Here is a 13022-nt window from a genome sequence, read left to right as displayed (position 1 = left end):
TATTATTTTTTTCTGTCTAATGCTGGCCTGAGAATGATTAAATGTTCTGTTGGGACAATAGAACCCCTCAAATTAAAATATATAATTAAATGCTTGTAAGGAGATTATAGTGAAATGAAAGATATCAACAAGTCTTGCTGCCTTGTCATTCCAATGACTGACCCATAACCAGCAATACAATTAATTGATATCCAATGAACTGACAATGGACATGGTAGACACAGTAGCCCATATACTGAAGTCAGATTTAACTTTCGCCATGGTCCAACTATATGCTTAAATTATGGGAAACCAAATTTTTTCTGTCTTGAGTTTCATTTTACGTTTCCAATCCTCACATAGTTCCTTTTTTTTTCTTCAAGTTTTAATGAAGAGAGCTATTTCAGTAATCATTCCCAGTCAATCGGGAAAGATTTGCATGCAAAGTGAGCTGACATATTGAACTGATGCTGTTAGAGATACCTGCCACAATTGGCTATCCATATTTAAACCACAAGTTTAGTCCAAAGTTTAAATTAAACCCAAATTCAGAATCTGGACCAGCGTTATTTTTTTTTACCCAATATAATGAACACCCATTATTTACTTTTCATACTTTTGTTTACATGCAAATGTGTGGGGGTATTTTTGTCTGTCTGTTTGAATGCCATGTCTGCATAAAATATACATCTTTTGATAACTAAAGAACTAAGGTAACTCAAACTTCAATATTTCAATACACACAATTTTATTCATGACAAATTTCAAATTTTATTTCATTTCCATTTTCCAACTAAAGAAAAAGTATCATGATCACATTGGATATGAATTATATAAAAAAGAAAACAATATAAATTGAGATCAATTGTTTTTGTTGGTAAACATAATGAATTAATACAAGAGCATATTATCATACATGATCAATATTTATGGAAATGATTGTAGTTTGTGAACCCCTAATTCAGATTAGTGACCCAACTATCTTGTGCTAAACAAGGTATCACATTTCCCCTATAGGAGTGCATTCCCTAATTATGCTTGTAAACAATGAAAATTTTAATCTACATTGATTGGATTCCACCTGTAGCTAATGGAAATCAAAATGCTTTTGAATCTGAATTAGCACCCAAGAAAACATCAACAGTTGTTCAGTACAACTTTCTTAGGTGCCAGGGAAACACCTCCACCTCCCTTGTCCATGTATACAATCAGGAATGATGGCGACCAGGGGCCATTTCATAAAGCTGTTATGCCAATGACTGGTGATCCTTTCTTGTATGCAAATCGCTGCAATTATCCAGCTCAATTTCATTGCAATCTTTTTAGATTAACTCTTGTACATGTATATATAATCCTCTGAATCCAAAGTTTATGTTTTATCAGAATTTGACGTTTTGATAGGAAATTCACTTCTAAATAGCATGGGGTTCCTATTTAGCACAAGAATAAGGCGTGTTTCCTAAGATTAAAGTGTGCCTACAAATGTTTTTGGTCACATGCAGCATAAGACGCATCACCGCACTGGTCATGGTCCCATTTTATATAGATTTGTTATATAACAAGTATCAGACAATCAAACTGAGTGATATCAGTAGCTTTAAACTGCTATTCCAAATTTGTTGTTATAACAAGTTTAATGAACTGGGCCCCAGTTGGGGTCATGATTTTTTTTCAATACTGTTGCAGTAAAATCTTATCCTCTTCTCTCATAAAACAAATTATAATCAATATGCAGATATTTACAATCAATTATTATTTCATACCTTTTGGTGGGTGTTTCATAAAGCTGTTCGTAAGTTAAGAGCAACTTGAAGAATGACTGATGATCCTTTCTTGTAAATGGTACACACCAAAATGTTAATTGATGTTGGTTTAGTTCGTAAGAAAGGTTCACCAGTTCTTGAAGTTGCTTTTAACTTATCAATAGCTTTATGAAACCGCCCCCAGCTCCACTAACAAATGGGTGAGCTGGAGGTGGTAGCCCCACCCCCCCAAAAAAAAAATCACAACCATAATTCACTAAAGATGTTTAAACTATGAGGTTGTACAAAACCATGGACTGTGCAGATTTCATGTATAATTAAAAAAAATGTTGACTGTCCTTGAGGGGAACATCAAATATATTGCTCACAATAGGATCATATTGTCCCTCGTATTTTAGACAGGGTCAATGTGGTTCATCAAAAGGCAATATATTTGATGATCCCTGAAAATACTGTCAATCATTGTTAAAATCCAAATCAGACATCCAGCTAAACCAAAAAATGAAGATGCTTATAGAAATATTTTTCCCTTTAGTTGATTACTTTGTTTACTTTGTTCTCTCTCACAAGTAAAAAAAGATGTATCTTACTAAAAACTCGACCATCTAATACATTTTTTGACTCATGCCACTTGATACAGGGGCCGCGGAACTGTTTTCAAAGTGGGGAGGGGGCTGACCGTACAAAAAATCACAATCATAATAATTTTTACGGTTTTGTACACGGTTTTGAAAAAAAAGTGGGCGGCTGAAGCCCCCCACCCCCCCCCCCCCCCGCTTCCGCGGCCCCTGTGATACAATTACGTAGCAAACTAAAGAAAAGTGATAATACTTGCCTATATGATAATTGGTCATTGTCGGAGAAAAATATATACATGTACTTGCAGTGTAGGAACGGTCTCAGGCGCCTGACCAGATACATGAAAGTCCGACGTTCGATCAAGGGCCATGGTACCGATTCCCTTGAGCATCAGGGGCCACGGAACGGTTTTCAAATGGGGGAGGGGGGCCTGACCATGCCAAAAATCACAATCATATTGTCATTTTTACGTTTTGTACACGGTTTTATAAAAAAAAAAGTGGTGGGGGGAGGGCTGCGGCCCCAGAGCATGGAATGCATTTAATCAATAGTGCTCTTTTGTCCAATGAAAATGATACAAGTATTTCCCGGGAAGCATTCTTTGTAACTCTATGTGCACTTGTTAACTTTCTGAGTATTTTCATAGGCTTATGTTAAAAAGAAAACCCACTGAAAACCTGATTTTATTCGTTTCGGCTGAGGGCCGTAAAGGGATTTCGGAGTGATGTTCTGTTCATGTCGTAGACAAAGTAGACTTCTTAGCGGATTGAAGGTTATGAAAAAATCACATTTAATAATCTCAAACCACATTCTGTCATTAACCTTGGGAGAAAATGCCTATGCTATGAACCTTTTTTTTACGAGAAATGGATTTTCGTCATCGCCAGTGAGAACGCCGTCTTGAACAATTGTGTTCAGCAGCGTTTTGGTACACGGATTCATTCACCTTCGTACTCATTTCGGCAATAACATCGACTTTTTTATCCTTGATTTATGATATATCATTCAACTTGCTCGGATTGCTGTGGAACAACGAGTAAGACCTGCTGCAAGAATACTGTCAATTTATCTGCAAAACATAATTATGTATCAACTGTTAAGATAAAAAAAATGTAAATCAGGATCGAATATAGAGAGCGCTACCGTTAAGATTGACTTAAATAACAATTATGATGGAAATAATTATGTAAATGCAAGATTTGTCGTGTTCTTCATTATTTTCATATATTCAAAATTGAATACTTATACTTTATTACCAATATCAACGCAGTTGTTAACTAATTATTGATTACATATTTTGTCACCAATTGAATTGTCGAATATTTTGTAAATGGCATAATGTGAATACCTACCCATTCCATTGATGAACCATTTAGGTTTATTTTTCCAAGCCACGCCCACATAGTAGACTGGTATCCCGAGAAGAGTAATGGCTAAACCTATTCCACAATCTACAGGACTGCTGTAGATTGACATACCAACCAGGAACAATGCACAGCATACGAAGATGATTGGTATCACCAGAGGAACCTGATTTTGATTTAAAAATGATTATTTTGTACTTACAATAGTGTAGTAGGTTTCACGGTACTTGGAAAGTGGTCCTTTTAGACCAACACTTGTCCAAGAAAGATAAATGGTGTATTGTGAAACTCATTATTCTATTCTTCTTCGCCATGGAGACTTTCAGAAGTTACATCATTCTACTTACAATTTGTTCATGGCAGATCAATATTGAAATATAATCACGTTACTCTGATCTTCGAATGCTCAATTTAGGTACACGTATAGCCTATGCACTCACGTTTAGCAAATCAGATTACAGCTCCTTGTTTTATGGAGTAGATTAGCAATCAATCGCAAATTTGCAATTAATTGCACGGCATATGCTTGATTTCGGGAACGAAAATAGACTTGCAATTGATCGCAAGTTTCTTGCAACGCTCCATTAGATACATTATCAATAAATTATTCAAGTTCAAATTCGTATCTGTACAGGATGCAATTAAACAGGATTACTGTAAAAATTGAAGATCCCCCCCCCCCAGTTTGTAATTATCATCGTTATTACTATGTTTACAGTAGGCCCATATTTTACAGTGATAATATTGCATAACATCAAAGGAATCCCATAGAAATTCAGACTGTGTGGTAAATGTTACGGTGGAAAGTCCCATTTTTGTCATGTATATTAATGCTTAATTTCTTTGGGGATGTTATCTGAACTTTTGGCCCCAAAATGGCTTTACGAAGAAAAAAAAAGATAACTGACTGTATTTTTATGTACAAAGAGAGCATCGAGGTACCAACAATGAATATAACTTTTTTTCCGGAACCCGTTTTCACTTCACCCCCCAAAAAATTGATAATCAACATATCAGCATTAGACGGACAATTCATTTGATTTACTCATTTACCTGGTCAATATACCATAAAATATCATTTTCACACATTTTCGTTCATTTCGACTCAAAGTTTGTTTCTAATCCTACTACATTTTATTGTTTTCATATATATTAATTTCATCATTGCTCAGTATAAAATTTATATGTAGTTTTATTCTCATGGATGTTACTTTCCAGGTCGTGCACTTTTTTACCCTGGCGACCTGCTGTTAACACCCTTTTTCTTTCTTTCTATTGTATTATAACATCTTAATTGCTTTGTAAAATGTTTTTTGTTGTTGTTCTTGTTGAAATTACGAATAATGATAATAATGATAATAATAATAATAACAATGACAATGATAATATTAGGTACCTTAAACGGACGCTCAAGTTCTGGATATTTCCACCGGTAATACGGGATAATTGCACAGGTTAAAGCAATGAATAGCCAGGCGGTAAAACCAACAAAGTTAACAAGATTACTGACATCGCCGCTGATCATCATTATTAAACTCATTGGAATCTACAAGAGAAGATAATGAAGATTAATCAAGGTTATTTCGGAAGGTCCAAATAAAAATGCATGGGTAAAGGGTTAAACTATCAGGGATTTTTGGTAATAGTATATCCATGGTGTGATTGTGATATATGCACCAGTGTTGCTTGCAAATTAAAAAAATATATATAAATATATATTTCATAATACTCTAGTTTTCATTAAAATCAGGAAAAGATCCAGAATGTATATAGAGAGCATATACCCCCTCTTCGGCTGATAACCTATAGTGAGAAGCCCCCCCTGGAAGGATGGATTTTGTTTTCTTTGCCTAGCCCCCAATGGTAAATACTGTTCCGCTATAGTCCTGTATCCGCCCAAGAGATATAGGCCCGAATTCACAAAGGTGGTTTCGTTTGAAACCATGGTTTTTAGAAACCGTGGGTTTTAGAAACCATGGTTTTTGAAAAAACCATGGTTTCTAAAATTTGGTATTCACAAACGATGGTTTCTAAAACCCACGGTTTCAACAGTGGTCTCAAATGAAACCATGGTTTCAACAGTGGACTCAAATGAAACCATGGTTACAACAGTGGACTCAAATGAAACCATGGTTTCAACAGTGGTCTCAAATGAAACCATGGTTTCAACAGTGATCTCAAATGAAACCATGGTTTCAACAGTGGACTCAAATGAAACCATGGTTTCTGCAGAAACCACCTTTGTGAATTCGGGCCATATAGTTTGCAATCAAACACTGAATTTATGTACATAAAGGAAAGCTTCTTTTTGATAACAAAACTATGCAGCATACAAGTAACATTAGAAACCAAATAAAATCACTAAACATGTCAAAGTGTTTTTTTAAAGCAAATTTCAAAATGTACAAATGCAAAATCATGACCGTTATGTTATGATCATCATTATAACTATTACCAGAGCGATGATGGCCGGAACGGGAGTTTTCCGATCAATGTGAACCATTGAAACAATCTCGGGGATGTGTCCCTCTCGTGATGCCACCAAAAACTCTCTATCAATTTAAAAATAAATCGGAAATTAGTTAAAACCTCCCCTGAACTTGAGTGGTAGCAAGAGCAGAAAAAGGAAGAAGAAGCAGTAGTAGGTCAATAGTAGTAGTAGTGGTAGTGGTAGTGGTAGTAGTAGTAGTAGTAGTAGTAGTAGTAGTAGTAGTAGCAGTAGTAGCAGTAGTAGCAGTAGTAGTAGTAGAAGTAGTAGTAGTAGTAGTAGTAGTAGTAGTAGTAGTAGTATAGTAGTAGTAGTAGTAGTAGTAGTAGTAGTAGTAGTAGTAGTAGTAGTAGTAGTAGTAGTAGTAGTAGTAGTAGTAGTAGTAGTAGTAGTAGTAGTAGTAGTAGTAGTAGTAGTAGTAGTAGTAGTAGTAGTAGTAGTAGTAGTAGCAATAGTAGTAGTAGTAGTAGTAGTAGTAGTAGTAGTAGTAGTGTGTTGGTGGTGGTAGTGGTAGTATTAGTATTAGAAGTAGGTTTTCTACGTTAAGCCCCCATCACACTTATTCCGAATCAAGCAGAATTGGTCGGAATGAAAGGACTATTGTTTGACCACCAGTTGGTCATTTAAATCTACTTCGAACACCGTTCGAAATTACCCCTCGAATGTTTTGAACATGACCAAAACCTTCGGGACGGCCAAAAGAAATGACAAAAATATTTCGAATGCACTCAGAATGCAGTCAGAATATTTAGAATGCGCAGAGAATGTCCAAGAATGTAGCACGGAATTATCAATCTGACTCCATTGCGGTTCATTTTGACTAGTGTATGATGATTCTCGTGGTCAATTTACTGAATTTCAACTCCAGTTTGGTGAATAAATAAGTTCCTCTCAAAAATTTATAGATTTTTTGAAAATTTGTTTCGTTCCAGCTTCTGCTTGATTCCTGCTGATTCCGAATAAGTGTGATGGGGGCTTAACCCCTTAATAGTAGTCAAAGAAAAAGAAAAATAAGGGAAAGGCAAGGTAAAGGAGAGATTTTTTTATTGAAAGGTCATCATTATTAGACGAGTCGGTTCCAGTATCATGACAGTAACAGCCATGTGATTTCTGGATGAGTTGGGAATGGTCGTGTAATTAAATTAAAGTCCTGAATTCACCGGAGGATTCGCTTCTACCATTGTACCCTAGCAGGGGCGGATCCAGTCTTCGCCAATAGGGGGGTCGGCCATATTTTCCCCGATCGGCAGCTCGAAGTTGATTTATTGTTTATTTGAAGGGGCAGTCCTAATAGTCATTTCTTCGCTTTCATTTGATGTATTTTGTCCTAAAATTTCAACATGGTGGGCAATGTTTCTGATCCTCAACAAGATGTGTATGCAACAAAATAATTACTGCGAGCGCGAAGCGCGAGCAAAAATTGTTAATATATATTGAACTGATTGAACTGAAATATATTTTTAACTGATCGAAAAGGTAACCGTTAACATGATTAAGGACTGCTTGCAGTTAGCCATGATGACGACACATATTTCAACAATCAAAATAATGCGAGCGCGAACTGATTTTTTTGTTACATTTCTACCTAAAGAATGGACATTCTGAGCACTTTTTGTAATCGTGAACAGGCTAGTTATAAAACTAAACAATTGATGCGAACCGCGAGCGGAAAAATTCGAAATTTAGACCTAAAAATGAGACACTATTCATAATTTGTAAATCATGAAAAGGATGAGTAATTGGGGATCTTCCCATTGGCGGCGGAAGCCAAAAAAGTTAGGGGGGTCTACCTGAAATTTTGTGATGGACACGTAAAAAATTTGACAAGCCAAAAAAAAAAGGTCATCAACCTAAATTTTAGGGGGGACAAGAGACATTTTAAGGGGGGTTCACCAGAATTTAGGGGGGGGGGGCGCAGGAAACAAAATTGACAAGCAAAAAAAGGGGGATCGTCCCCCACCTCAAATTTGGGGGGATCTGTCCCCCACCCCCCATCCCCCCGCTTCCAAGTTTTGATATTCTGATCTGAAACTGGAAAATGATTTAGATAGAAAACAAAATGTTAATATTCAGACCATAAACTGACATAATTTACTTACAGAGCACTTTAAAAATCAATTTGTAACTCAAGCAAAATAATGAAAGTTCGATTTCTGAGCTGAAATAAGTTTTGTATAATATGGACTTCCAAACTTGATATTTTTAGCTCCATATTGAATAAAATATGTGAATCACCTATAACAGACAATGAAAGATTTTCGGTTTATTTTCCAAGTCTTCCCCTCATCTTGTTTATTTACTCTTCTTCCTCCCCTTTTTTCTCTCTTCTCTTTTCCTTCCTTTTTTTTCTTTTCCCTTCTCCCCTTTTTTGCTCCACCAATAGGGGGGGGGGGGCGAGGGATCGGCCTATGCCATAACCCTATGGTATACAAGTGAATCCTCCTTTGTGAATTTTTGCAATAAATTTAGATTCATTTTTTTTTAATTAATTCACCTTGTAAAAGTGATTGTTGATCCATTTAGTGCTCCTGCTATCGAGATGGCTACAATTGCATTTAGAATCAAAGACCAGTCTCCAATCACACGTTGACCAAGATCCTGTTGTATCAAATAGCAATCACGGGGGCTAATGAAGAATGAGCATAAGTCATCAGGCGGGGGTCCGTTGCAGAAAGAGCTGCCTTTAAATATAGAGTTCCGATTGATTGCAACTTTTTCTGCAACGGGTCCCAGATAAAACATGGTGCACTTGCTTTATTCCACAGGGTTCCCAGCTTTTCAAGAAAACAAAATTCACTGATTTTTCCCTGACGAAGATTAAAAAATCCCTAATGATAATTTAAATCCATTCCCAGTTTCGCATGTTTTCTAAGTTGTTACAATGAATTACATGTATTTTCAGCGTAAAAAAAATAATATAAAACTAATTTGTACCACCATAACCAGTCATTCAATGGATGTTATTTTGATATGCAATATAATATAACAGAGTCTGATTGACTACCGTGCTTTCCAAATTTGGGCTGATCAAAATTCCCTGATTTATCCCTCGCTCGAGGCAATTTCCTTGATTTGAGGTATTTCTTAAAATCAAATTCCCTGATTTTCCCTGACTGGAAAAAAAATTCCCTGATGGACTGGGAACCCTGATTCCAGGATGACTGAAAAAAAATCTTTATATCAGTAAATTCTTTTAAAGTATAAATTAATTACATTTGAATTTGCTTTTTTTTTATAATCTTTTCATACTTTTTAATTAAGATTGGAGAAAAAATAGAGAATTTTTGTTTAGGCCTACACAAAAAAAAAAGGAAATCTAAATGTTTATCACCAGGAGCTGGACATAGAGGAACAGCAGATCCTGCGTCCAGAACTGAACCTTATGTAACCTTATGTAAAATTTTTAATACCGAATGTATAATATTCATTTGTATCTTACTAAAGCAACTGCGTTGGAAACTAATACTTCATCACTGTTGAGCACGGTGAAGTAAGCAATGTTGGCAAGCACGTACAAGACTGTGACACAAGTCATGGAAATTATAATCGCAAGGGGAATTGTCCTAAAATGAAGGTGAATAAAAATACAATATTAACTGGAAGTTTTTAATTCTACAAATGGGTACAAATCAGCATTTTAACTTTGCACTACAACGTTTTAATATGTGGAAAGTGCACACGAGCGTGGCATTTGAATAGGGGTTGTCTGAAGGTGACTGATTTTCTTTTGTTCCGTGAAAACAATTAAGTGGAATGCCTCTGGCTGTCTCGCCTGCATGACGCGATTCAATATACAGTAGCAGCAGTGCTGACTTTGAATGATTATTCACAAAAAGCACCATTCATATATTATTTATTTAAAATACTGTTCATTGGCCCTTGATAACCTCTGACATTGATTATGTGACCTAATTAAGACCCGTGCGAAACGATCAGTGATTCTTGATTAACCTACATGCAGTGGCGTACCGTGGGTCACGGCATTGTGGGGGGGGGGGGCACCAGCAAAAATTTTGAGCCACTAAGTGAAGCGCGCTCAGTTGCCAGATACACTGACCTAATAGAGACATTTGAAGGACAGTGCCATTAAACTGATCAAATAATGCGAGCGCGAAGCGCGAGCTGAATATTTTTGGTATTCAGACCTAAAAAGGGACATTATAATCAAATTTTTGTAATCATTATACGTACCTGTCTCACTAAACAATGCGAGCGCGAAGCGCGATCTGAAATTTTTGTATATATTGACCTCAAACAGGGATATTTTAAGGACTATATATTAGGAATCCATTAAGAGTATACAAATCTCACCATAGTCATATAATGCGAGTTCCAAGCTCTTACTGATTTTGTTAGAATTGCATCTAAATGCATTGAGCACTTGTAGTAATTGTAATCATCATTATACACTGAAAAGATAACTTTGTCAATTGACAAATATAAATTCGTCATTACTGTGGTTTAATTTAACAAATTAATAAATTTGTCATGCCAAAGATTTGTCATGCACCATAACATGACGAATTTTAATTTGTCATGAAAAGTGGTCTAATTTGACAAACCTTTTTCAAAGTTTGTCATTGCAACATTTTAATTCCTCATTCTCATTTTTTAATTTGTTTTTTTCATTCATCAATTTGTAATGCATTTTGACGTTAATTTGTCATGTAATAGTCAGAAAACACACCTGTGATAAACAAACAAATACAGATATAGTTAATATTTTTGTAAGTTTTAATAGAACCTCGAAATTCCTGAGGAAACAAATTCAAAATACATCAAATCCAGTCAACACTTGCCAGCAAGTAACATTTTATAAAATATTTACTAAAATTCACTGCAAAGTCAAAATACTCTGCATTAAGGATGTTAATCTCCTTTGCAGTCTGACTGATAATTCTGCTATCACAGTATGAGTGTCAAGCAGACTGCGAAGGAGATTAGCTATAACTCCTATAAGAGCAACAATCTTCATCCTGACAAAAATTCGTTATAACCATTGCAACAAATTCGGTTACAAACCTAGCCTACATCAAATTCACTACAATGTCAATATACTCTGCATTAGGGATATAGAGAAGTTTTGGCTTTTCTCCTTAGCAGCCTGATTGAGATTTCTGCCGTCACAGTATGATTTTCAAGCAGGCTGCCAAGGAGATAAACCAAAACTCCTATATATCCTTAAGAGCAACAAACAATCTTCATTCCAACAACAAATTATTTTTATTAGTTACTATTACTGTATAACAATCGCAACAAATTCAGTTACAACAATTAGGGCCTACATTAAATTCTCTAGCAATGTCAAAATACTCTGCATTTAATAAAGATAGAGTTTTAGCAAATCTCCTTCGCAGTCTCATACTGAGACTACTGCTGTCACAGTAAGCAGGCTGCGAAGGAGATTAGCTGGAACTCCTTGATATATTCTTAAGAGCAACAAGCAATCTTCGTCCTGACAACAAATTCTTTTCAGTTACCACTACTGTATAACAATTGCAACAAATTCAGTTAGAACAATTAGGGCCTACATTAAACTCACTAAAAATGTCAAAATACTTTGCATTAACCTGGGGCATATGCATTGCAGGGGGTGCGGGTTTGCGTTCGCAAAATGCGAAAGGTCTACTTTTGTGCATCTGCGTTTAATAAATCGCCCTTTTTTACGTTTGAAAAAGAAAATTGGGTTGTCAAATTGCCGCCCCCCTTAGCTTTTTTTGGTCGATGATTAAAAATAAATGTATATTTCAGGAAAATTTAGCAAAAGTCCACTTTCCAAAACTTCTCCACCCCCTCCCCCCCAAAAAAAATCCTGCATATGCCCCTGGCATTAACTTCCTGACATCAAATGCAGTTACCAGTACCATGCAACAATTGCATCAAATTCAATAATATCAAAATATCAAATTTGTTGTTTTTGCTTGACAAAACCATTTGATTTTTGTCAAACAAAAACAACAAATTTGATGATTTATTACAAACCTGACGAATCAAAATACTTTCCATTAAGAGTTGAAAATCATTCCAAAAGAACAATAAAATGTTGGACAACTTTAAAAAAAAAAAAATCCCTGATCCAAAGCCATTAAAGAATGAAAATTCCTCTTTAGTGTTTCAGTCTTTTTGGAACTGTATTTACTGTTTTTGTTCTTTGAAAGAGGGTTCTCACTTTTTTCCATGATTTACTCAAGAAATTGAGAGCACACTTGCCACTTCCCATTTCACATTCAGAGAGCAAAACATTTTAGCTATACACAATGCCAGTCCAAAACTGCCAACATTGATAGTATAAAATCACCAAATTGAAAAGATGGGTGATTTTTTCCAATTAATTTATATATAAAATCTTTGAACTTTAAGATTGAATTAACCATCATGAAGAATTTCAAAAATCTGAACTATCCAGAATTTTTAGTTTGAAAGCTCAAAAATCTGAATAGTTGGCAGGTATGTACAACTACTGCACAATTGCACATTGTAGAAAACACATTTACGTCGAGACCAAAACTAATGTCCAATCAAGTTTTAAAATATTGTCCTTTTGTTTGACTTGTTCACAATACTATTTTTTCTTTTCTTTTTTTACAAGCATATTTTCAAAAACAATTTTGCATTCAGCTGTTGCAATAACATAAACAAGGCAGTTCTTGAACCGATACAGGTTGATATGAGAGAATCCTTATGCAGTTGGTGAGGCTACCTCACAATATATTCAAAAGCTCGCAAGCTACACTTTGGCATCGTCCATCAGGCCAACCTCAGCAATTGTACAAGGATTCTCTGTACAGGAGATTTGAGAGTCAACATTGATTATGTGTACAGAAGTTCCCACATATTCTAAAGAAGATA

The 13022-nt window shown here is 35.5% G+C and overlaps 1 protein-coding gene across 1 annotated transcript; it reads right to left on the bottom strand.

Moving 5' to 3' along the window:
• Positions 1-2844: 2844 nt before the first annotated feature.
• On the bottom strand, positions 2845-9730 carry LOC121410603 (cystine/glutamate transporter-like). The gene is made up of 6 exons (XM_041602801.1): positions 9613-9730; positions 8668-8771; positions 6141-6237; positions 5082-5231; positions 3674-3851; positions 2845-3390 (listed from the first exon to the last, which is right to left on the bottom strand). The coding sequence occupies exons 1-6, from the start codon at positions 9706-9708 to the stop codon at positions 3323-3325; spliced, it is 693 nt and encodes a 230-aa protein (XP_041458735.1). The 5' UTR covers positions 9709-9730; the 3' UTR covers positions 2845-3322.
• Positions 9731-13022: the final 3292 nt, after the last annotated feature.

The sequence above is a fragment of the Lytechinus variegatus genome, chromosome 3 (assembly GCF_018143015.1).
Source record: "Lytechinus variegatus isolate NC3 chromosome 3, Lvar_3.0, whole genome shotgun sequence".
Classification (NCBI taxonomy): Eukaryota; Metazoa; Echinodermata; class Echinoidea; order Temnopleuroida; family Toxopneustidae; genus Lytechinus; species Lytechinus variegatus.
Note: the sequence above shows the minus strand (reverse complement) of the source record. Positions and strands in the feature narration are given on the sequence as shown.